This window comes from Ammospiza caudacuta, chromosome 16 (assembly GCF_027887145.1).
Source record: "Ammospiza caudacuta isolate bAmmCau1 chromosome 16, bAmmCau1.pri, whole genome shotgun sequence".
In the NCBI taxonomy this organism is placed as follows: Eukaryota; Metazoa; Chordata; class Aves; order Passeriformes; family Passerellidae; genus Ammospiza; species Ammospiza caudacuta.
The window spans coordinates 676318-698779 of NC_080608.1; the positions used below are offsets into that span (position 1 = coordinate 676318).

At 49.1% G+C, this 22462-nt stretch overlaps 1 protein-coding gene across 1 annotated transcript in view; it reads left to right on the forward strand.

Moving 5' to 3' along the window:
• The window catches only part of FGF18 (fibroblast growth factor 18), a 64120-nt gene extending 43682 nt beyond the window's left edge, over positions 1-20438 (forward strand). The window contains exons 4-5 of the mRNA XM_058815368.1: positions 4361-4467; positions 19544-20438. Of these exons, the coding sequence (XP_058671351.1) occupies positions 4361-4467; positions 19544-19810 (374 nt within the window). The 3' untranslated portion in view covers positions 19811-20438. The remainder of the gene's footprint in view (positions 1-4360; positions 4468-19543) is intronic.
• Positions 20439-22462: the final 2024 nt, after the last annotated feature.

Genomic DNA, 22462 nt, shown 5'->3' on the forward strand with positions numbered 1-22462 from the left:
CAGTGTAAGCAGCTTTGTTCCTTCTCCCTGTGGCTCCCTTTGCAGGGGTTTCACCTGAAAAAACCACAAACCCGTGGATAGACTTGAAGTATCTAATCCTTCTGCACCCTTCTTGTGTTTTCCCCTTTATCTCTTTATTTTTCTGGACCTGAGGATTTTGTGATTGGTACTTGTAAACCTTACACTTCTCAGGTGCCCTCTTTCTCCTCTCTTTCCCTGTGCTTTTCTGGCTCCTGTCCTCCCACTCCCAGGAAATACCTGAAAGATAATTTGGCATATTTTCTGCCACCTTCACATATCTCCCTGACTTCATGTTTTCTTAGCTGGTAGATAGCTTTTCAACATACATATATATATATATATATGTATATATATATATGTAATCCTTTTCACCTAGACTTGTGAGGAATTCCAGTCTCTTCCAGTGGGAGTTTTCAGGAAGGTTTAGGTTAAATGGGCCAATAAGGCAAAACATGTAGCAGGAGATCTCACCCTCTAAAGACATCTTTTCTCTTTTGCTCTTTATTTTATTCCCCTGGAAAATATATCAGAATATCTAGCTGTCAGAGAATTTAAACAATAACACCTGATCTGAAGATTGGAGCACAGGACCTTTGAAAATAAAGATTGTAATCTCTGTGTGGTGTGTCCAGGGACAGATGGGGCTGGAAGTCAGGGGGCTGAGCAGCAGAGTGCTGTGGGGCTGCTGCTCTGGCATGGTGGCTCTCATATCACCTGAACTCTCCTGTACATTCTCTTGGATTTTCTCTGGCACTTCCATTGTGCTATGGCATGCCTATCACAGGACAGGACAGCATTCAAGTCCAGTTTGAATGAATGTAAAATGTGTTGGCTGAGCTTTTCTCCTGCTGTGTGTGAGTGGAGGGGGAGACATGAGCAGCCCCTGGGTGCTGGGTCAGCCTCCACCCCCTAGGAACTCTGGTTGCATCCTTCAGGGCTAGGATTCATCCCAGAGGATTTCAGATGTGCTGTTTAAGGTGCCTGTCCCTGCTCCTGAGAGAACTTAGGGAGATGCCTGTTGCACAAAGAGGCATCAGGTGTCAGGGGTGCTGCAGACCCCTGGGTTATAGGTTATAACCCACCCTAGAGCTGCACTGATCTCTCTTGTAGAAAAGGGGATCAGGGATCCCTAGAAATAAGATGTTTCCTCCATCTTAAGCCTCAGATTTTGCAGAAGTGGGGAACCTCTGTGAGGCCTTGGCCTGTCCTGGGGCAGCTCAGGTCACAGCAGGGATCAGACATCCTCTGCTGCACCTCCTGGCCTCTGTTCCCACTCCTCAGCACGGGGTGCAGGTTGGTCCCTGGGGGTTTGGGCTGGCTCTCAGGGCCCTGGGATGGATGCTGCTGTGTTTGCCAGCACAAATGTCTCCCTGGATGCCTGCTTGTCCTCTGGTGCTCAGGCTGTGCTGTGGCACTTGCCTGGGAGGAATAACCTCCGTAATTGCCATAACCTCTGCAGCCTGCAGGAAAGGTGACTTCCATCTACTTCTAAATTATGACATTATTTTATTAGATCTTTAAACTTTAGTTAAATTTTTTATTTAAAAAAGGGGAGGAAGGTATCATATTTTAATTAGTAGCGGTGCCAAAGGAGTCCTAGATTAATTATTTGAAATCGCTCCATCCAGATGGTTTTAATTTTCACAGCAGGGAACCGGCATCTTTTTAAGGTGATATTTTTCAAATTAAAATCAGCTTGGATATTAGTCATACTGGCTGCAGAGCGAGGGGGTGGGGAGCATGAGCCAGTGTGCCCCGTGTTGTCCCTCTGAGCAGGGGCTGCCACGGGGACCTGCGTCAGAGGGTGGGAGCTGCTGCCAGTCCCGTGGGACCACAGCTCTCATGTGGAGGGTTTTGTCAGTGTTAGCTCCTCCTTTGGCTGGCCACAGCCTGTATCTGATGTTCGGAGTCACTCTCAGCAGCTTTTTACTCTCAGGCTGGAGTGGACAGCGAATGCCCCGCATGCTCAGAGGGAGCTGTGCTCTCCTGTTCTGGCCTGTGTGGAGCCCTGTCTGAGCCCTGTGCTGGCTGGCCCCACACCAGTGTTCATGCCCGGGTGGTTTGGCCACTGCACATCTGTGGGCAGCTCCTTGGTGCTCTGGGTGTTGGCCATGGCTCCTGGACCAGCCTTTGCTGGCTCCACAACCTTTGCTCATGTGCTGGCTGCTGGACTCCCGCTCTGAGGCTGAGCTCCATCCTCTGCTCATGTGAGGAGAAGCCCTTTCAGAATCACCTCTTTAAAGGCAGACAGTCCCACCTTTGCTGTTCCCTTGTCTGTCAATGCTGCATTGCACCTGAGCAGCCTCCCTGAGCTTCCTGGAGCAGTGGGCACTCACCGGGTTCCAGCCTGCCCTGGAGGAGCTGGCCTGGCCCTGTGCCATCACCCCCTCCTGGCTGGCTCACCTTGATAGCCTCCCTTTGAGGGGTTATTTATGGCTCAGGGCCCTTCCTCACAGAAGTGGTCACAGGTTGGGTACTGCCCTGGCAGGTGAAGGGACAAAGTGGGCAGCACCCAGCTGTTACTTCAAGCTGCTCTCCATTACAGGTACCTAAACCCATGAGGTGTTTCTGAAAAACTTCCATAAATATCCATATCTGTGCATGATTGCAAGTGATATCCTGCTGTAATACAGACATAATCCCACTTGCTGTCAGAAAGCAGTTATAATTTAAATATCCCCTGTGATAACAGGTTTAACAAATAGATCTAAATAAATGTAAGCAGCTAGTAACTGGAAACCCCTGAACTTACAGATGTGACTGAGCTGTGAGGGGAAAATTGTTTAGGGCCCTTGTGAGTTAAAGGTCTGTGATATTTGCACTGCTGCAGAAGCCAAAAGCTGACTTTACAAGTGGGAAAAATATTAATGTGTTTAAATGAAACAAACTCCTATTTCTATCCCCATGGTAAATCCTTACAATGAACATATTTGCTCTTAGAGGGCTTTAAAGTTTGAAATATGAATGCCAAAAAGAATGTGACTTTTTGCAGCACAGATCAAACATTCTCCAGAGTTTGGCAAAAGCTGTATTTCTACGGTGGGGCTCAGCACTCACAGGCGTGAGTATTTCCAGAGCAGGAGCGTGGAGCTGCACTTGCTGACACTCACACATTCTTGCATTGTGTTTCAACCATGTCTCCTTTCTCCTCCTCCATGGTGGGGATGGATCTGAACCAAAATGTCCAGTCTGCCTGTTCCTGCCTCTCTGGGGAAATTCCTGGAATCTGAATCTTGAGCATGACTGGAATTTGTGTTTAGATTAGAGATGGAGTAAAAGGCTGGATTTGGATCTGTCTGGGGTTTTGAGATGATGATGATCATGATGATGGCACACTGCTTGTCTGGGTGCAGCCTGGCCCCTTCTGCAGGTACAGCTGTGGCAAAGCAGGGCATTTATGGAGATGCAGCAGAAATCTGTCCTCTACCCTGGCTCCTGCTGCAAACCTCTACCCTGGCATCAATACCCTGCAAGACACTGAGATTGGCCACATTTCTCCCAGCTAGAGCTGGACACCTCGGTCTGGACTGCCAGAAAGAAATTTCTGACCTCCTGGATGCACAACAAGGCATGGAGGACCTGTGCAGGGTGGGTGTGCATCAGACAGAACAAGCAGTGCCCAATTTCTCCCTGCTGGCTGTTGTGGTGACCTTCAGGAGGTCACTGTAATGTTTTGCACTGGAGTGTGTGGCTGAACCACTTCTGTGCAGTGTTTGAAGGCTGCTGGCTGTGGGGAAAGGATTTTCTTTCTTGTCATGCTAATCTTTCATCTTCATGAGAATAAAATCCACGTTTTACCCTCCAAGAACCCTCCTGCAGTGTGAAGGAGAGCATTGTCATTGGAACAGCCTGCCCGGGGCAGTGGTGGCATCACCATCGCCAGAGGTGTTTAAAAGCCATGGAGATGTGACACCTGGGGACAGGGTGTAGTGGTGGCCTCAACAGTGCTGGAGGAACAGTTTTGGACTTGATGATCTGAGATGTTTTTTCCAACATAAGCAATTCTCTGGTTCTATTAACACTGAGCTAATATTGCTGGTGGTGGTGGGGTTGGTGTGACAGATGGAGCCCACACGTGTGGTTGTATTGTGTTTATTGTTGGTTATTCTGTGGTAAAGCAGCTTTAAATCTGGGGTATCAGTGTGGGAGTGAGTGGAGAGGTGTCAGTCCTGCACCAAGCCACGAGCTTGGCCCCTGGTGCTCCCTGGGGCTGTGCCCTGCAGGGCACCTGGGCATGGTGTGGTCCAGCTGGGCACTGGGACAGTGCCCAGGGAGCTCTGCACCCTGTGCATTCATGGACCACACAGCTAAATGCTTTCTTTTCTTCTTCCTTTCCAAGCCCAGCTTCTAGTGGAAACAGACACCTTCGGAAGTCAAGTCCGGATCAAAGGGAAGGAGACAGATTTCTACCTTTGCATGAACAGGAAAGGCAAGCTAGTGGGGAAGGTAAGTGTTTCCTGTTAATTCATCTGTAACCTGAGTGTTACCTTGAGCAACCTCCTCAAGGCCGTAATGCTGTGTTTGAGCCTCGTCTGTCAGCCTCAGATGAGGAGCAGGATGGGGGATGTGGGGTTTGCTGGGAAGCTCTTGCTCTCCCAGGGGTCCCCCCACGCTGCCAGAGGAGCCCTGCAGCCTCACAGGGCTCTCCAGTGCTGCTGCAGGTGTGCACTCACGTGAGATGTCACCTTAGCATCCCAGTGCCATGGCCACCTCCACAGCACCTTCCTCACCTGGCCTTTCTTTGGGGGTACATTCAAATATGAATTTCCCCCAGAACTCCTTTTGGGAAGAATTCAGAGTAGAAGGACAGGCAGAGCACTGTGCTGTGGTTTGTGCTGGGCAGCAGAAAGCTCCTTCCTGCCCTCCAGGAGCCAGGGACTGGCATGGCACAGCCAGGGCTGGAATCTGAACATTGGGGGATGGCTCCCCAATGGAAGCATGTAACAAATTACATGTTATTAACAGGGTATTCACCCCTTCAGCCCAACTTGTGTGCTGAAGTAGTATTTTTGTAATTCACACAGTCCTTCTTTATTGCTGGAAAGGCTGGAGGCTTGCTAACCAGGAAGAGGCTGGTGCAAAGCTGAAGTGCCACCAAAAAATAAATGTCAAATAGAATATTCCAGCCTTCAAACCTCGGCTGCGCTCACTTTGCACCACCAGGAGTTCCAATCGAGCATCTTTGTGGCTGTGAAAAATGGAAGCAGAGTTTTGTTTTTAGTCAAGGCTGTGAAAGCCATGCTCCCAAACAGAAACCAGAGACCAAATGGCTCTGATGAAAAAATGTTTACTGTTGTGGTCCCAGGAGTGACACCTGTGGGACACTGCCTTTCCTGGAGGACCCCTCCCTCTTCCACTTGTGCTTCCTTGGGGATCAGATGCTCTGTGGAGCCTAAGACCAGGTTATTTGCTGCTAGCCAGGGCCCTGTGCCTGACCTGCTTTGGAGCTACCTGTCGAGGCAGGAGGCATCCAGGGCACTGCTTAAAATCAGGCATAAATGGAAATTAGCACTCTGAGAGGGCTGGGGCAAAGCAGCCAATTGTCTCTGCTTCCTGCACTTATGTTACCACCCTGCATGGGACCCCATTGTTTGGTCTGGACAGGGAAATTATTTTAACTGGTTTTAAACCATATTGGATGCTTTTGAAGGTTGCATTGGACACAAACCTACCTTAGATTTTTCTGTGCCCTAATTTTCCATCCTTTAAATGTGATCATGGCATTTTCCCCAGATCTGAGCATTTTCCCCAGAAGTGTAGTAAGGATAATGTTGTTAATGTTTATGAGGTGCTGATACCAGTCATGGAGACCTTAGAAGCACTCAGGTGGGGCGCAAATTCTTAGAAAAATTGAGCACAAAATCTTAGAAAAATCCTTTTCCTTCAGCAGACCTTGCCCCAGGTGAGTCAGCAGTGGCACAGGGCAGCCCACAGCCTTTCCTGTTCTGAATGGAGTGCCCAGGAGCATCTTGGCAAAGTCAGGATGCTCCTGGGCACTCAGTTTTTCCAAACATTCCATATATTTATATGGAGTGTGTATTTAAGGCTCATCCCTTGATATGGCACATTGGGCACTGAGGCAGGGCACTTGTTTCACTTGTCACCTTTCAGGCAGTGTGAACCTCTGCCCGCCCCCCTGTGTGCTTTTCATGCTTTTCATGGTGTTAAGCTGGCAAATGTTTTGTTACAAAGAATAAATAAGTCTGTTCTTGTAAATACTGCTGCCCTCCCAGGCCAGGCTGTGACAATTTCCCAAAGCAGCCGAGCTGGGCTGGAGGGAACGCGGTGCTGGGCAGGAAAATGTTCCAGACGTGTTGCCCATATTAACAGCTCCTCATGAGCAACAAACGAAAACAATAGCATGTCTTCTTGATACCAAAGAGTGTGGTTTTAATTAGTGTCATGGTTTCAGCTCTCTTTGTGGCAAGAGTTTGAGGGAATGCTTTTTAGCCCGAATGCTCTAAACAGCCAGTAAACCCCAAGGAAAACATGAGATAAAAGTTATGCCTGGGCTTATACAAATATTTAAGTTCAGTCTGGGGGTGGAGGGGAATGAAGCCCACGGAGTGATTGTTCCATGGTTGTCCTGCTATGTTCATTTGGCAGGAGAGGAGCCATGGGACCAACCCGGGCCTTTCCTCTGCTCGTTTCCTATTGCCTTGCACTGCAGAATCCCCAAACAGACCAGCACATGCCATCTGGCTTTGTTCTCCTCCTCAGCAGTTTTGGATCCCCCTCAGTTGAAAACCTGCTTTGAATTCAGCCCCTTTTGTGTCCCATAATCACCTACAAAGAGTCCCACGGTCAGGAGCAGGTTGTTGTTCTCAGCTGGAACTGGTGATGAACCCAAGAGCTCCAGAGGTGGACAGGGCTTTTCCCCACCTTGGAGCTGGCTGTGCTGCAGGGAAGCAGATTGACCCCCCGGGGGTGAGAAGAGCAGCCTTTGTGTCCTTATTTCTGATGATTTCCCAGCACAGCCCTCTGATGGAGCCTGCTCAGGAGCCCCAAACCTTGTGGGTTTTCCTGTCTCAGGTGCTGCTGTGTGTGTCCACAGGCAGCAGTGACCAAAGGGCTCGGAGCTGGTTTGGGCAGGCTCCTGACTCTGTTATAACTGAGCTGCTGCGGTCACTGGCACTCTGGGATGCTTTGGAAAACGAGACAGGGGATGTGTTGTACAGCAGTCACTTCTCTGTCACAGGTGAGCAGCACCTGGGGAAAACAAACTAGAGTGTGTTTTTTGTGGATTCTTGGTGTTGTTTTGAAGAAGGCCCAAGAAACATTTAAATTTCTTTCTTTTTACTTCTGCCTATCTGTTTCTTAGACCATGGTGTTTCGGACCTACATAAAAATTGTAGGTCCTGAGTTTTCTGGTCTTCTTGAGGTTTTCTGTGGACCATTGAACTTTATTATAAAATCACAGAATTTTTGGGGTTGGAAGGGACCTTAAATCTCATCCCATTGCACCCCCTGCCATGGCAGGGACACCTCCCACTGTCCCAGGCTGCTCCAAGGCCCAGTGTCCAACCTGGCTTTAGACACTGCCAGGGATCCAGGGGCAGCCACAGCTGCTCTGGGCACCCTGTGCCACTACCCTCAAAGCAAAGAGTTTCTTCTTTATATCTGGTACAAATTTATCTTCTTTTAGTAAAAGCCATTACTCCCTGTTCTACTGCAACAGGTCCTGCTAAAAGGTTTGTCCCTGTTTTTTTTTTCACCTTTTTTTTAAATACTGAAAGGCTGCAATAAGTTCTTCCTAGAGCCCTCTCTTCTCCAGGCTTTATGGTGGAATCACACTATTGTGGAATCAGGAGAGAGATGAAAATATGAAAATTCAGAACAAGAATGCCAGCTGCTTTTCTGAGAAACTTTTTTGTCTTTAAAAAAAATTATTAAACCTGTTTATTTATATCAGTCTTTTTACAAACACAAGGGGAAGAGGACTCAAAGGTGCAACTCTTCTTGAAAGGAGAGGCACAATGTGACTTGTCCACTTGTGACAAGTCATCTAGAACACAGCAACTCTGAATATTGGCAGTAATTCACTGTTAGAGGCAAAGAGGAGCTGATGGTCTCTTTGGAGGTGCTCTTGAGCTTCTAACTGGTTCTCCTGGGGAGTCCTTCTGTGTTTTCTCTCTCCGCCTCAGCTTCTCTTATCTCATGCATTAGCACTGAGATGAAGCCATGTGTGTTTGCTGAAGGCTGGCAAGGGTAAGTCACTGAAGTCTCCCAGAGTGAGGAGCAGCCTGGGCTGAGCAGGTGGCTCCTACCTGAGCTGGGCTCCAGCTGCTCTTGGTGAGCCTGTCCTTACACACATCCAGCTCCCTGGAACTGCAGGATGCTGCAGAGATTGCCTTTCCCTGCCCTGTCCCATCCTCTGCCAGGAGAACATTTGCAGTCAGGGGTCTGTGTGAAGCCTGAAGCACCAAAGGATGGCCAGAGCCTGCCTTTCTTTTGGGCACAGCCAGGGTGGGTGGCTGCTGCATGGGGAACAGAGCAGAGCATCTCCTGAGCCCAGCACTGCCTCCAGGGAAGTTCCCTGACAGCCCCTGTGGGGTGAGGCAGTGTGGTCAATGCTGGTGCTCAGGCTGCAGCAGGTGTCCCTGGGGAGGGTTCTTCACACTCCCACCTTCTTTCAAAGATCCTCAGTGATCTGGTGTCCACACACTCCCAAAATCATGGTAGTATTGGGGGCATATAGGGGCACTATTTTTGTAAAAGCATTTAAATGAGTTTGATTTTATTCCTCCATTCTCTGAGCTGAATGTGAGCAGAGGGGAAAAGCTGTTTGGTGAAGGGCAGGAGGCTGTAGGCAGCTGAGCCTGAGACAGAGCTCCAGACAGGTGACAGATCCTTTGGGTGCCTCCTGGGGATGTGTCCCCTGGCACCACGTCTGCAGCACTGGCACCCTCCCAGCACTGCCGTGTCGAGCTTTGGCCCCAGGCACAGCCCAGCTCCTGAACAAAAGCTGTGCCAGCCAAAGCCTGGCTGTGCCAGGGCCACGTCATTGGCACAGGGGACAGGAGGTGGCACGGCCGGGCTGGCCACCAGTGCCTCTCCCAGCCTGACCAGCACCACTGTGCTGGTGCCACTCACAGCAGAGACCTGCCTCTCAGACACAGCGTTTTTGCTGGTGTGATAACTGCTTTCCAAGCCAATATATTTCTTAATGTTACCAGAAAGTTGCTAATACCATATGGCAAGGCTCTCTGTATTTTTGCAGGACAACAAACAAATTGTTGCTAGATGCCAGACTGCTCTGGCAGAGCTTTATCACTGATGCCTGCCAGCAGTAGCCTTTAGGGGATAGTAATAATTTGGAGTTGTTTACATTACAGCTTTAAAATAGGGGTTTTCTTGAGGCATGTGTGTCTTTAGTCAGGAAAGTTGGCTAAAAAAACTCTTGACAGCATCAAAGCCTGAAGGTGCCCACTGTGGCCTGTAAATGTGCTCTTGGCCCCTGAAACCCTCTGGCCCCATGGGAGAAGGAGCTGTGGAGGCTTCAGCAGGAGGGAAGGAGACTCACCTGGGTGGGAGACACCAGGGGATCCTCCAAAGCTTTTCTGCTGTACCCTGAGCAGGTTTTCATCAGTTGGCTTTGGCTGGGAGTGAGGTTAAGCTTTCTTGGAAAGCTGTCTTTGAAAAGCTGCTGGTGGAGAAGCAGTTCCTTACTGCAGGGCTGGGGGCTGAGGTGAGGACACTCCAGGATGAGCCCCGAGCCCAGTGCCCTCCACATGCCCCAGTCCTGTGTGACATCTGGGTGCCAGTGCTCCTGTGCCTCTGTGCCAGGGCCATCCTGGCAGCCAGGGGTGCTGTAAAGGTGCCAGGAGGTGTGTGGAGAGGGCAGGGGCACCCCGGGGTTGCAGTTTGGAACTCTGGTGCTGTGCATGAGGTGTTTGCCCTCCTCAGCTTGTATATTTAAAACCACACCTAACTGCATCTTGGAATTGGGGCAGAACTCTAAGTTTCACTGGAGTTTGATGCTTATCCAGGATTTTTCCAGGAGTTGCTCAGTATTTGGGTTGCTTGAAAGGGGCTTGTAAAACCTTACATTTTTGAATGCTGAATTTGCAACATAAACATGAGCAGGATTGGTGGGGTGTCAGGTTTAATAGCACGTGTTTTGTGGATCTCTCTGTGACATGCTCAGCCATAAACCATTCCAACTTGGCATCTCATGCAAAAGCAGAACTTGCCATGGCTTTTGCTGGGGATCAGATCTCGTTTGGAACTGCAGTCTGGGTCTTCACTCTCCTGTGAGTTATTTTTTTAGTTTAAGTCATCTAAATAAACACATGCACTGGACCCTGAAGCCAACCAGCTTTGGGCATTGCCATACTTAGGACAGAGAGACCTGATCTGGAATTGTCTCAAGTGTCCAAAAATCTGGAATCAGAGCCTGCAAGATTGCAAAGGTCTTAAAAACAATGAGATGACAAAACCACTTTTATTTCGGTTGGCCCATCAGAATCTTCTGCATTTATCTGATCAGGCTTTTTCCCCCGCAACCTGTGGGGTTGAAATTAAATTAAAATTCATTAAATTAAAAATGGAAGTGGAAGCTAAACCACCCTCCTCCATTCTCAGACCCCAAACTTCATTGAGAAGCTGGAGATGAGCTGCAAGAAGGGACCTGGGGGTCCTGGTCCGTGGCCAGTTGGATCTGAGTCAGCAGTGCCCTGGAGCCAGGAGGGACATCCCTGTCCTGGGGACACCAGGGGCAAGGGAGGGATTGTCCTGCTCTGCTCTGGCCTGGGGCAGCCTCACCTCCAGGGCTGGGGGGGCAGTTTTGGTGCCCAAAACTGCTTTTATCTATATGTGAACATCTCCAGTTAACTTAAGCTTCTCAGCACAGCCATAATTCTTCAAGTGTTTGCTCTGAAATAAAGCAAATGGTCCTTTTATTAAAAAAAAATAAACATTCTTCATAGTATTATTTTTATGATAAGGACTCGCAGGTACTCTGCTGGGGACATGAGCACTGTGTGTCCTGGCTGTGTCAGGGCACCAGAGAGCTGTGTAACACATTTACAGGTTTATTGTGTTTCCTCTTTAGGAAATGTCATGTTTCCTTTGGATATTTCTAAGAAGCCCCAGCTCTCTCTCAGACTAAGCTTTGCAAAGTCAAGGTTCACTTGCAGCCCAAGCTTGTAAGCTTGATGTCTGAATGGTTTCCTTATCCCATGGCTGGAAGGTGTCCATGCCCTTCCAGGGAAGAAAACCATCTTCTTGAAAGCTGTGTGATAATTTAATTTAATCCTTGCTGTCCTCAGGAAGCAAGTGTCACCATAAAGCTGCTGACCTCCTGTCCCCTGTTTTGTGGTGGCTGCAGCTGTGTGTCCTGTTGGACTATTTCAGTTCCCTAAGGTTTAATGTTAATTAAAATTACTGATGGGGATCCCTGAGCCCTGGTCATGTCTTGTCTTGTCTGGGTGCTGCTGAATGCATCTTGTGCTGACGGTTATCAAGTTGGATTTAACTGCTTTCCTCACAGCATTTCATCTCCTAAGTGCAATTTTGTGTTGGTCTTGAGCATCTCTTAAGCTGAGGGTGATGTTTCTTCTAAGCACTGCTTAGCAAATACATGGATGTATTTAACTGCAGGAAGGAAGGAAGCAGTGCAGCCTTGTCTCTCTCAAATGGGTGCAGCTGAGATCACCTTCAGGGGACTCCTGCTCCTCAAGGACTGTTTCTTCTTGGCTTGCAGTTTGATTTTGGAGGGGAGGTGAGAAGACAGGCTGTTTTTGCAGTGGAGAATAAAACCTCTGCTCTAACAGTAGCAAAATAGAGTCTATTTGATATGTCAGTTACAGAACTATATTTAAGGTCCGAGAAAAGTAGATTCTGCTTAAATACATTTTTGTTCTTGAGATTCTCTTGCCTTATCTTTTGGGTACCCAAAGATACGAAGTTTTCCCTAGGGAGGACAAGTCTCAAGCCTTGCATTTGTTGCATAGGGATGGAAGTTGGTCACACAGGCTGGAACAAATCTGGATAATAATTTTTTATGGATGGCCCTTGATTTGATGATGGATTTCTCTCTTTTCTTAGTAATATAACTTGACATGAAGAGAGCTAATGCCATCCTGCATACAAACAATGACCTTTCTGGTTCTAAATTCCCCCCATTTAAGCTTGCTCCATGGAAAATGGTGTCACTACTAGAATCTTGGCTGGATTAAATTGCATTTGTTTGCAATGATAACTTACAGTAAGCGTGCATGTTTGTTTAATGTGAATAAATCTGGGACAAACACAACTTGCTATGAGGTCAGCAAGCAACTCTTCCAGTCTTGTTATCCTGCTCCACTCATCATCTACACCTGGGTTTTAAACAAATTTGTAAGAAAACATTTCCTGTAGTGGCACAACTCTCTGTATCACAGAATCACTGAGGTTGGAAAAGCCCTCCCAGACCACTGAGTGCCCACTTTGTCCCCAGCCCAGAGCACCTCCAGGCCTTCCTTTGGTACCTCCAGGTTGGGGACTCTACCTCCATGGGCAGCCCCTGCCCGTGTTGAACAAATCCCGCCTGATGCCCAGCCTGGATCTCCCCCAGGCCTGAGTCTCTGTCCTCTCATCCTGTCGCTTGTTCCCAGGGAGAAGAGTGACCCCCACCTAGCTACAATTATATATTTAATTGAAGCCTACATGAAATATGCTGCTGCTCTTAGATGGCTTTATAGAAAGTTCAGGACTGGCCTGTGGAGGCTGGAAATGACTGCTGGAAAAGAGCTCCCAGCAAAGCCCAGCAGAGCCCTTCAGCAGCAGGTTGTGCTTTGTACAGAGGGGTAAAAACACCTTCCCATCCCTTACCACGTGCAGCCCCTCCCAGCTGCCATGGAACTGGACCTGGTGGGTGCAGATAACAGGAGATGCCATAGATCTGCTCAGATATCACATCTGAAACCTGCCTGGGGATTCACACCTCCTGAAGAGCAACAGCTTCCTGCTCCAGGGAACCTGCAGTTTTGAGTTTCCTACATCTTCTCTTGATTTAATAAAGTTCATTTTAAAAGCAGTTGATATTTCTCTTCATTAAGTACATGCAGCTCTCTGAGATGCAGTTAGGAATGTCTGTCAAGTAAATGTGCATCTTTCCAGGTGAAGCCACCTGGTTTGCCCTAATTCAGGCTGTGGCCACCCTGCTGCAGCGTTGGCAGGAGCTGTGGCAGTGACGGAAGGAGCAGGTGAGGAGGCCTGTCCTGGTGTAACCCCAGCCTTGCCTGGTCCAGCCTACAGAGCCTCCTTTCATCTGTGTCCTCCAGTTCATCCTGTGACAGAGAGCTCTCCCAGGGCAATGTGGGGATTACTGAACTTAGTTAGAAAAAGGGAATTTTGGAAGGGAAGGTGGAAGGAAATAAAAATTTTAAACTGTTCTCTTCCTTCCTCGGTTCCTGCAGCTTGTGTCTGGCACAGACAGGCACAGGGCTCTGCCAAGCCTGCGTGTCCTGACCCACACATGCAGGACTGTGCCCTTTTTTGCCTGTTTTGGGGAGGGATGGGGTGTTCCCAGCACATGGGGGCAGCTGGGGGCAAACGTGGGCAGGGCTGCTTTGGAACGGGGCCTCTGGAGGGAGATGTGCCCTCCATGGAGCATCTCCTCCGCGAGGTTTTGTGTTACTTCCCTGCCTCGTGAATGCACTTAGATGTCCTGTATACATAATTAACTTCTCTGCTGTGCTGGCAGACACTTTTATTGAACTGCCCATCATGACTCCTAAGTATTTTCCTCGGAGGATTGTGCAGGTTCAGAGGGCAGAAAGCTGGAGGAAACGCGCATGAGGCTGAGTGACTCTTGGCAGTTATGGATGCAGCTTCTCTGATTTACAGCCTGCTCTAGGAGCAGGAATGTGCATTTGGGTCAAGAGGTGTCTCTGTGGTCAGGATGCTTTGTCATAAATCCAAGATGCTGAGCATCAGGATGCTGCTGATGGATCTGTCCTGATAATGCCATAAAGTGCAGGGGATGGCTGAGCACTCAGGCTCACTGCTGTGAGTGAGCAGGTTCTGCCACCCCAGAACTGTGGAGCTGTGGGCTCTGGCAGGGCTGTGCTCATCTCCCCATCGTGTTTTCTGACCTGCCTTTAGAAGGAGTGTGTGTCTGTGTGTGTGTGTGTCAAGCGGGAGAGCGGCAGTGCTAAAAGCTGTGACATTAACCCTGCTCCTGTATTGCCTGCTTCCACTTGGGATTTTCCAAGCCATGTGGAGCAAGTCTAGAGGAGGCTCCGAGCATTGGCCCTCTGGCTTTGAGCTGAGCTTGTGCAAAACTGCAGAGATGGAACTTCCTGAAAGCCTCCTGTGTCTGGGCACTGCTGGGGGATCAGCTCTGGGGCTGCCAGGGGTTATCAGTGGTGTTTGGGTCCTCAGCTGGGCATCCTTCAGGAGCAGCTCACGGGGAGTGCTGAGCCGTGCTGCTCCTAGAAACCCGAGCCTTCCCTGCTGTCACTGCTGTGGAATTTAGGAGACACAAGGTGGGATTTCCTCCGTGTAATGCAGTGGGTGAATCTAACAGTGTCAATGTCCGAGGGGATTTCAGCAGCCCTTTGAAATGATTGCTGAGCTCAGTGGGTGTGCCTCACACCTGGGGGTGGCATGAAAACCAGCACGGCGGGGTACCAGGGCTTGGGAGCCCCCTCTGTGTGCCTGTGTGTGGAGGGAGAGAGAAGGATGGGTGCAGGAAGGGTCCCTTTTCGGCGGTTTTCCTTGTAAAAACCTGGATGCCTGCACCTCTTGGAAACCTTTTGCTTGGATGGTAGCTTTCCCTACTCCAGGATTTTTGGGAGGCGGGGTCTTGCTTCCCTCGCAGAGGGAGATGCTCTCCATTGTACGGAGGGCTGGTGTCACCACAGTTTGACTTCGAGCCTGGGGGCTGAGCTGCCGAAAAGGTGATAATTAAACCAGAGCCTCAGCCCCCTCTCACTTGGAGTGCTGAGACTCGCTGTGCCCTGTGCCAAGCCGGCATTTCTGGGATGTCGCGGACGCGTTTGGTGGTGGTTGGGTTTTTTTGTTATTTGCAGCACACTACCAGTCGCTCACCCAGACAGCTCCTAAATACAGCAGCACCTGAGGAGAGGAAGTGTTTTAACCTAAACTTAGCTAACAACTCGAAGTGTTTTAACCTAAGCTTAGCTAACCCCGATTGCAAACAGAGAAACTTCTCCGTCTGGAGGCTTCTCTCCCCGCTCCTCGCTGTTACCCGAGCTGCTGCCGGAGCTCATTGTTGCTGTGAGAGCCGAGGGAAGTTTGGATTTCCCGGTGCCAGATTTGTGAAGCGTAAATGAGAAGACCTTTCCCGGCCCCGTGTGCCATGCAGAGCTGCTCAGGTGGCTGGGCTGGCTGCGGGGAGCGCGGGGGCTGCACCTGCTGATGCCTTGGCTCGGGCTGGTGGCACAGAGCGGCCGCGAATCCCCCCTGAGCCGCAAGCTGTTCGTGGCAGGAATGCCTCGCTCCGAGGAGCGCTCCTGCCACGACAACAAAGAGCTCTTTGATCCTTTCCATTTGGAGAACTTAAAACGAGAAAGCCAAACTACAATAAGACCAAAGTTGGGTCATAAAAGGAGAGCAGGAGCACCAAAGCGCTCCGGAGTGTAATTGTAGAAGCAGCAAATGCTTTGGCACTTAATTCTGCTTTAGTGTCAGTTGAACATGTTTCACGTTTAAGACTGGAGAGCCCCTCACCAAATGCTCTGCACAAACAATCCGGGGCTGCTCCTCGGTGTGCTCGGAGAGCCCGGCCCGGCGCGGCCCCTGGGCTCGGCTGGGCTGGAGCGGGCTCACGGTGACAAACCCTCCTCGAACCCCTCAGCGCAGGGTGAGCCCGGGCTGCCGCTGCTCCAACCCTGCCCTGTACAAACCCGGGCACCGCCCAGGTCCCTGCCTGTGCTGGGCACTGCCCCAGTGCCAGCCGAGCTGCTCCCCAGGCCTGTTCAGGAGATGCTCTGCTGGAGCCAGCCCTGGGCGCTGCTCAGGCTGCGCTTTCCCCTCACTCTGCACACACCTGGGCCACTCCCCAGAGCCTTCCCTGGGAGGTGGCATTTAGATCAGACGTTTTATAAGGCATTTATCAGAAATTTGGCTAACAGATACCACATCTTCCCAAAGTTCTTGGGCTGTGTTTAAACAAAAACATGCTCTGAATGATTCCTTTGCAAAGAACTGACCTGCCAGGTGGCACGGCCTTGTTGCATGGCCAGGCAGCAGCCCCTTGGCCAACCCCAACAATTTGGTGTCTGACTTGCAGAGAGCCTTTGCAGGAGCAGGGCTGTGCCTCTGCTGTGTCCTGCTCTGAGCTGGAGGTGCTGCCAGTGGGATGATGAGGCCAAAAGGCAGGAGCAGCCAGTGGGGCACATGAGGGGCACAGGAAGCCCTCATTCCTGCTGTGGAGGGGACAGGGATGTGGGGCTGGCTGTGGGACTTCCTCTGTCCTGTGGCCAGGCCATTACACTGGGCCAGGCAGCCCCTGTGCAGCTCTGAGGCTTTCAAGAATTTCTTTATTGTCAAGAATCAGTTGAAAACGCAAAGCTCCGTGTTTTGGAGAGTGAGTGCTCTGCAGGGCCCATCCCTGTGTGTATGAAATGTGGCTTGGCAGCAGCTCCCAGCTGCATTGGTGGCAGAGGGTGCAGCCCTGGGTCGGTTGCACCAGGAGCTCCTGGGGAAGGGTGAGCCCATGGCTGGAGCAGGGAGTGATGCTTGGCTAAAGCTGTCTCCCTTTTCTCTTTCACCCCCCTCTCTTTGGAGGAGTGAGGGGATGGCTGACCGACCCAAGAAGTGTTTTGCTATGGCTCAAGTAGGGAACTTATTAAATTTTAAATGTTGGGCACCTGATGCTTAAAAATTACTGAAAACCCTCACAAATTGATTTTTCCCCTAATAGATTGCTGAGAGTACAGTTCTTCATGGTGTAGGTAACTTGTGTGAATGATTTATCCTGTTGGGGATTATAAAAGAAACTGTAAAATTATCTTGTCAGTATTTGAAAATCATTTGTGTGTCTGTGACGTGTCTTAGCACATACAGGAATGCTCTGTTTGGGGAAGTGAGGTCCTTATCCTGATTTATCTCTAGGTACTTGTAAATGCTGCTGTAATTTCATGTTATCAAACCATTTAGCTCTTCCTCTTCCAGAACGAAGTTATTTTATCTCATGCACCTTGTTTACTTCAAATTAGCCCTGAGGTTGGCCTGAAGTTGCACCTTGTTATTCCTCCACCTCCTGTCTCCGTCTTAGGCTCTGTCGGCAAATTTGAAGGTATAAGTAAATACTTTTTTGTTATTAATAGAATAAGTTCCCCCCTCCTACACACATGTTTTCTTTTCATTCCAGTCTTCATTTTCCGTGAAAAACTGACATTGCAGTAGAAGCGGAACCCTCCCAAATTGCATGAAAAACCCTTAATTCTCCTAGCAACAAGGTCAGGGCTCAAATCCAGTCCCTTCCCACGAGCATGGGGGGAACAACCCTTCCAATTACCTGCGGTATGGATCCGGTCGGTTCACAGGCACCTGGCTTTGGGTGGATTTGAATCCCAGCCATGGTATTGTTTAAAAATTCTCCACTCACTGGGGAAGGGTTTGTAGTGGGCTGGGCCCTGAGAAACCTGGAGCTGGTTTTATGGCTTCCCATTGAATTCTGGTGGAACCCTGTGGTGTTGATTGATTTCCCCCTTTGCCACTCATGTGGCTTTGATCAAACCCAGGACTTGTAGAATGACACCCCCAGGAACTGGAATCACTGAGCTTTGCCCAGTTCTGCTGTTCATTAAAGCGTTTGTGAGCTTCCAGTTGGGGATGGTAAAATGAGGACCTTTGTGCCTGTCCTGGATGGAGACTGCTGGTCCTAAGGCAGAGCCCCTGTGCAGGCCCTGGATTGGCAGATCTGTTGGAAGAGTTGCCAGAATTTGCCCTCTTAATGAGACCTTCCCTGGTGCCAAAAGCCTCAAGGTGCTGACTTCAGAGCAAACATCACCTTCCCTTCTGTCACACAGATGGACCCAAAGCTTTGCTGAAGGCATGGAGTCCTGGAGGAATGGCTGGCTCTGGGGACTGGTGATGACCAGCCATCCTGGCTTTCCTCTGTTGCTGCCTCCAGCCTGGGTCACTGTGCCTGATGGTTCCCCTGTCGTGTGTGTTTGGGGCTCAGGGGTGCAGGGAAGCCTGTGCAGCATGGCCTGGAGGGGTTCCCTCCTGTTCCATGATTCCCTGCCCTTCCACAAACTGCAGCAAACTCCACAGGGATTGTGCAGCACATTTCAGGATGGCTGACTGGAAGGGCAGGCTGAGCTGTCCTTGGGGGAAGGATGGTGACCATGCAGGGTTTGGCTGCTCACCCCAGCCTTGTGCCCAGAGGGGCCCCTAAGCTCATGCTGCTGCAGCTTCCCTGCCCCCCAGGATATGATGGGTAAAGTGTTTCGTTTGGTGGGCAGGGTTTCATAGTAGTATATGTAGGCCTGCAGTTCCAAAAAACTCATCTGATATCAGCGGGAAGCTGAATTGGACTATGATGGAAATCCTTCCTTTGAGTTTGCTGAGCTTTAAATGAAGTCCTGTGTGATGGTTTATGTCTACTTATCCTGTATCTACTCCTGAATATCTTCTGATGCATAAATCAAATCATGTGACATTCTAAGTACAGTACCAGTGACTCAGCAGTTAAAGGGCAAAATGTTTTCTGGCAGAAGGTTATGGTTGAGAAGAATTTCCTTTATGCTCAAGGACTTGAAGATGCAGTTGTGTGATGCTGTCACTCCCTCCAGTGCTACCTGTGCTGGGTGAGAATCCTGAATGCAGAGATCCTTGTTCTGCCATGTTCAAAGCCCAGTTCTGGCTCTGGTAGGATCTACAGGCTGAGCTGAGCCCAGTTTGGCTTCAGGGCTCTCCAGGGTCCCAGGCACTGGAGTGGTGCTGGGGACCCCAGTGGCTCCAGCAGCCCTGGAGCACCATGTGTGGTCCATGTGCCAGGGGGTGCTCTGGGATCACATGGAGGAAAGTTTTAAAATTGCTGTGGAGGCTTAGACTGAAGCTTGTCATAATTTTAGTGGGATTTGAGTAGTTGGGGGTGAAAGCCCATGAGGTATTTCAGGAGTGAGGGGTAGAAGGGGAAACACTGTTGTTTGGGCCATGTGAGATTCTGGGGCTTGGTTTTTTTCTGACTAAGTATGATGTTTCCCTGGCACGAATTCAATTCATCCTCTCTCCCTAAGGGAAGAAAGCAAAGCTGGATGTCTTGCTTTGCTTGCAGTTGAAGGCACTGGACTGGATAAACTTAACTGTTGTCTTTGAAAAAGTTTTCTCCCCTTGGATAAGAGCATTTAAAAAAAAGAAATTATGACCTCACGCTTTCATGCTAAAAAAAAAAAATCTATTTTAGCTGATGCTTGTTATGGCTCTTATTAAGAATGTTTGAACCAAAAAAGAGGTCCAGATGTGATGATTTTATTTATGCCAAATTGGGTTTTGGTCACTGAGCTTGCATTTGGATTATTTATTTTTTCTTTCTTTTTTTTTTTTTTTTTTCCTTTTTCAGCCTGATGGCACCAGTAAGGAGTGTGTCTTCATTGAAAAAGTCCTAGAAAACAACTACACGGCACTGATGTCTGCAAAATATTCAGGCTGGTATGTTGGATTCACCAAAAAAGGGAGGCCACGGAAAGGGCCCAAGACCCGGGAAAATCAGCAAGATGTACACTTTATGAAGAGATACCCAAAGGGGCAAATGGAGATACAGAAACCTTTCAAGTACACAACAGTCACCAAGAGGACTAAGAGAATACGACCCACCAACCCCAGCTAAACAGACAAAAATAGTGTCACAATAAGAAACCACAAAAAGAAAAAAAAAAAAAAACTGCACCAGAGGAATATTTTTACATTAAAAATAAGGAAGAAGCTCTATTTTTGTACATTGTGTTTAAAAAAAATAAAAATAAAAAAAATTAATAAAAGACTAGATGGCAAATGCTGGGGAAAGCTGTTCGGGATTTATTGTGACTTGAAACATGAAATTAACTGCTCTATTTAAATTGACTTCTTGTTGTTGATGACACACAGGTGCTTCTTTTGCTTTTTTTTGGAAAGGACAACTTCTCAAGCATATCCCCAGAGGGAAAAAAAATTATTAAAAATAAAGAAATAAAACCAAAGAAAACCCAAGTTCTTTCCCAAAGTTACTGAGACCCTGCCCCGCCAAGTGCCGGTTGCAGTAATGTATTTATTGCCTGCGCCCGCCCGCCAGGCCAGGCGGCGGCTGCGGGGCCGGGCCCGCGGAGCTCTCGGCGCGCCGACCCTCTGTACCCTCCTGACGACACTGGGAGTCACGGCTCCGTGATCCTGCATCCCGCTCACTTCTGGAGAATGCTGCTAACTACATTCAAGTGACTACAAGATGACCTAGTACACCAATGATAAGGGAATATTTTAAAACCAGCTATATTATATATATTATATATATATAAGCTATTTATTTCATCTCTCTGTATATTGCAGTTCCATGAACCAAGTATTACTGCCTCAACAATTAAAAAAATTATTTAAAACATATGTACATATTTTTGCTGTTCACACTTCTTTCCCCTCCCTGAGTAGTGTTTTTTAAATGCATATTTATCCTTTATGCGAGGCTGGCAGGAAATGTTCGGGGCAGTTTCCCCACTATAAACTTCATTGCTGATTCTGTAGTTCCTCCTGTTCCTTAATACCATCTTCCTCTTCCTCCCTGGTTGTTGCCACGAGGAACAGTCTCAGTGGGGTGATGGTGGTGGGCTGAGTGTGAGGGAATCCACGCCAGCGTTTTTCAAGAGTGGCACATTTGATACCTTGCAGTCCAAGGAATATTTCCTAAAGCTGTGGCCAAGCAGAAAGTAAACTGGAAAATGAGTATCTGACTGCATTAACACATACTTACATGTGGCTTGTGGTTCCTTCATTAGAGCTTTTAGAGGGGCTCTTGCTTTCAGCTGTTTAATTCAAAATTGTGCCTTTTAAAACTTGCCCTCAGCCAGATAAATCCTTCTTCCTTGTCCTGCATGGTTCACCTAGCTCATCCAGGAACTTGTTTCCTTGGTCAGTCCAGCCAGCTTTCCTTCCAGGAATTTTGCACAGGATATGGTGATGTAAAGTGCCCCACAAACAGAAAATGGCGAAAAGAAGCAAGATGTAATATCTGACCTCAGATTTTAGCTGGAATGCTGAGGGAGTCCCCGTGGAGTTTTAAGGAGAAGCTTGCTTGGCTTTTCCTTCTCTGTCTGCAGACATGGCTACATTCCCTGGGTACAGCCAGGGCTGGAAATGCTCAAAGCCACTAAGAAAGATTTTCTTGTTAATCAGGAGAATGACTCTCCCCAGAACAAGCTTTCCCAAGATAACTTTGAGAGCTGCAGCCAAATCCTGCAGATCAAAGCTGTTTGGGAGATGGGGCAGATAAGCATGCAAGCTTGAGGATGCTTATCTGAACCAATCTCCAAACCTTGCAAGCCTGGAGAAAAATGAGCAGTGGTAAGCAGGGTCACTCCACGCTGCTCCAGGAGGAGCTGGGCAGCTGTGCAGGTGATGCCTCACGCCAGCTGAGCATGGGAGGTCACTCAACAGGCCCTGTCCCAGGGCATTACTGGGAGCTGCTCTCCTGGGGCACCTGGAGACAAGCACAGGAGCGGGACCCAAGGGTGGAATTGGTTGGTGGGGGCTGGAAGGCTTTGCCAGCTTTGTCTCCAGATTGATTCATGTGGGAAGGATCTGGGGAAAGTTCAGAGGAGTGCTGGGGTGGAGGATTGGGAGCAACTGGAGATTTGCTGTGTTAGTACCTCCAAGAAAAGACACCCAGTAATTTCCAGAGTGAGAAAGGTTTTATGGGTGCCTTTCTTCTCCTTGAAATGCTGCCATGGCCCCAATGGTTTCACTGTTAGAACAACAGGGTTTGTTTGCTACTGGAGAAATTCAAAGGGGTGGGGGCAGTAACGGCTGGAGCAGTGTGGGCAGAAGGGATCTCCTCTTCCAGACTGAGGCTGGGAGCAAACAGGGAGGATCTGCTCCCCGTCCCACAATGGGAAATTGGCACACGGGAGTGAGGGGTCATACAACTGGCATACAGCTGGGGCCTCTGCCTCTCATGTCATCGCTTTACAGGAGTATTTCCTGGACAGCAGTGGGACAGGTTCCTCAGGCTGTGGAAAGGCAGTGTGGTGAGGAGATTGATGCTCACCTGGATTAGGTGATGCTGGAGGGATTTGTTGGCTGATGGTGCTCATTAAGTGTTTGTATTTGAACATCTGCTTTCAGGCTTTATTAACAACAAAAGCAGGGGCAAAGATGAGAATTCCCCTTCAGAGGACCTTCATGTTGGACAGAAGGGTTCTCTGGGTAGGAGACATTCAAAGACTGAACAGGAATAGGAGGAATCCATCCTGTGCCCAGTGAGGGACAGCCCTGTGTGTGGGGCACATGGTTCTCC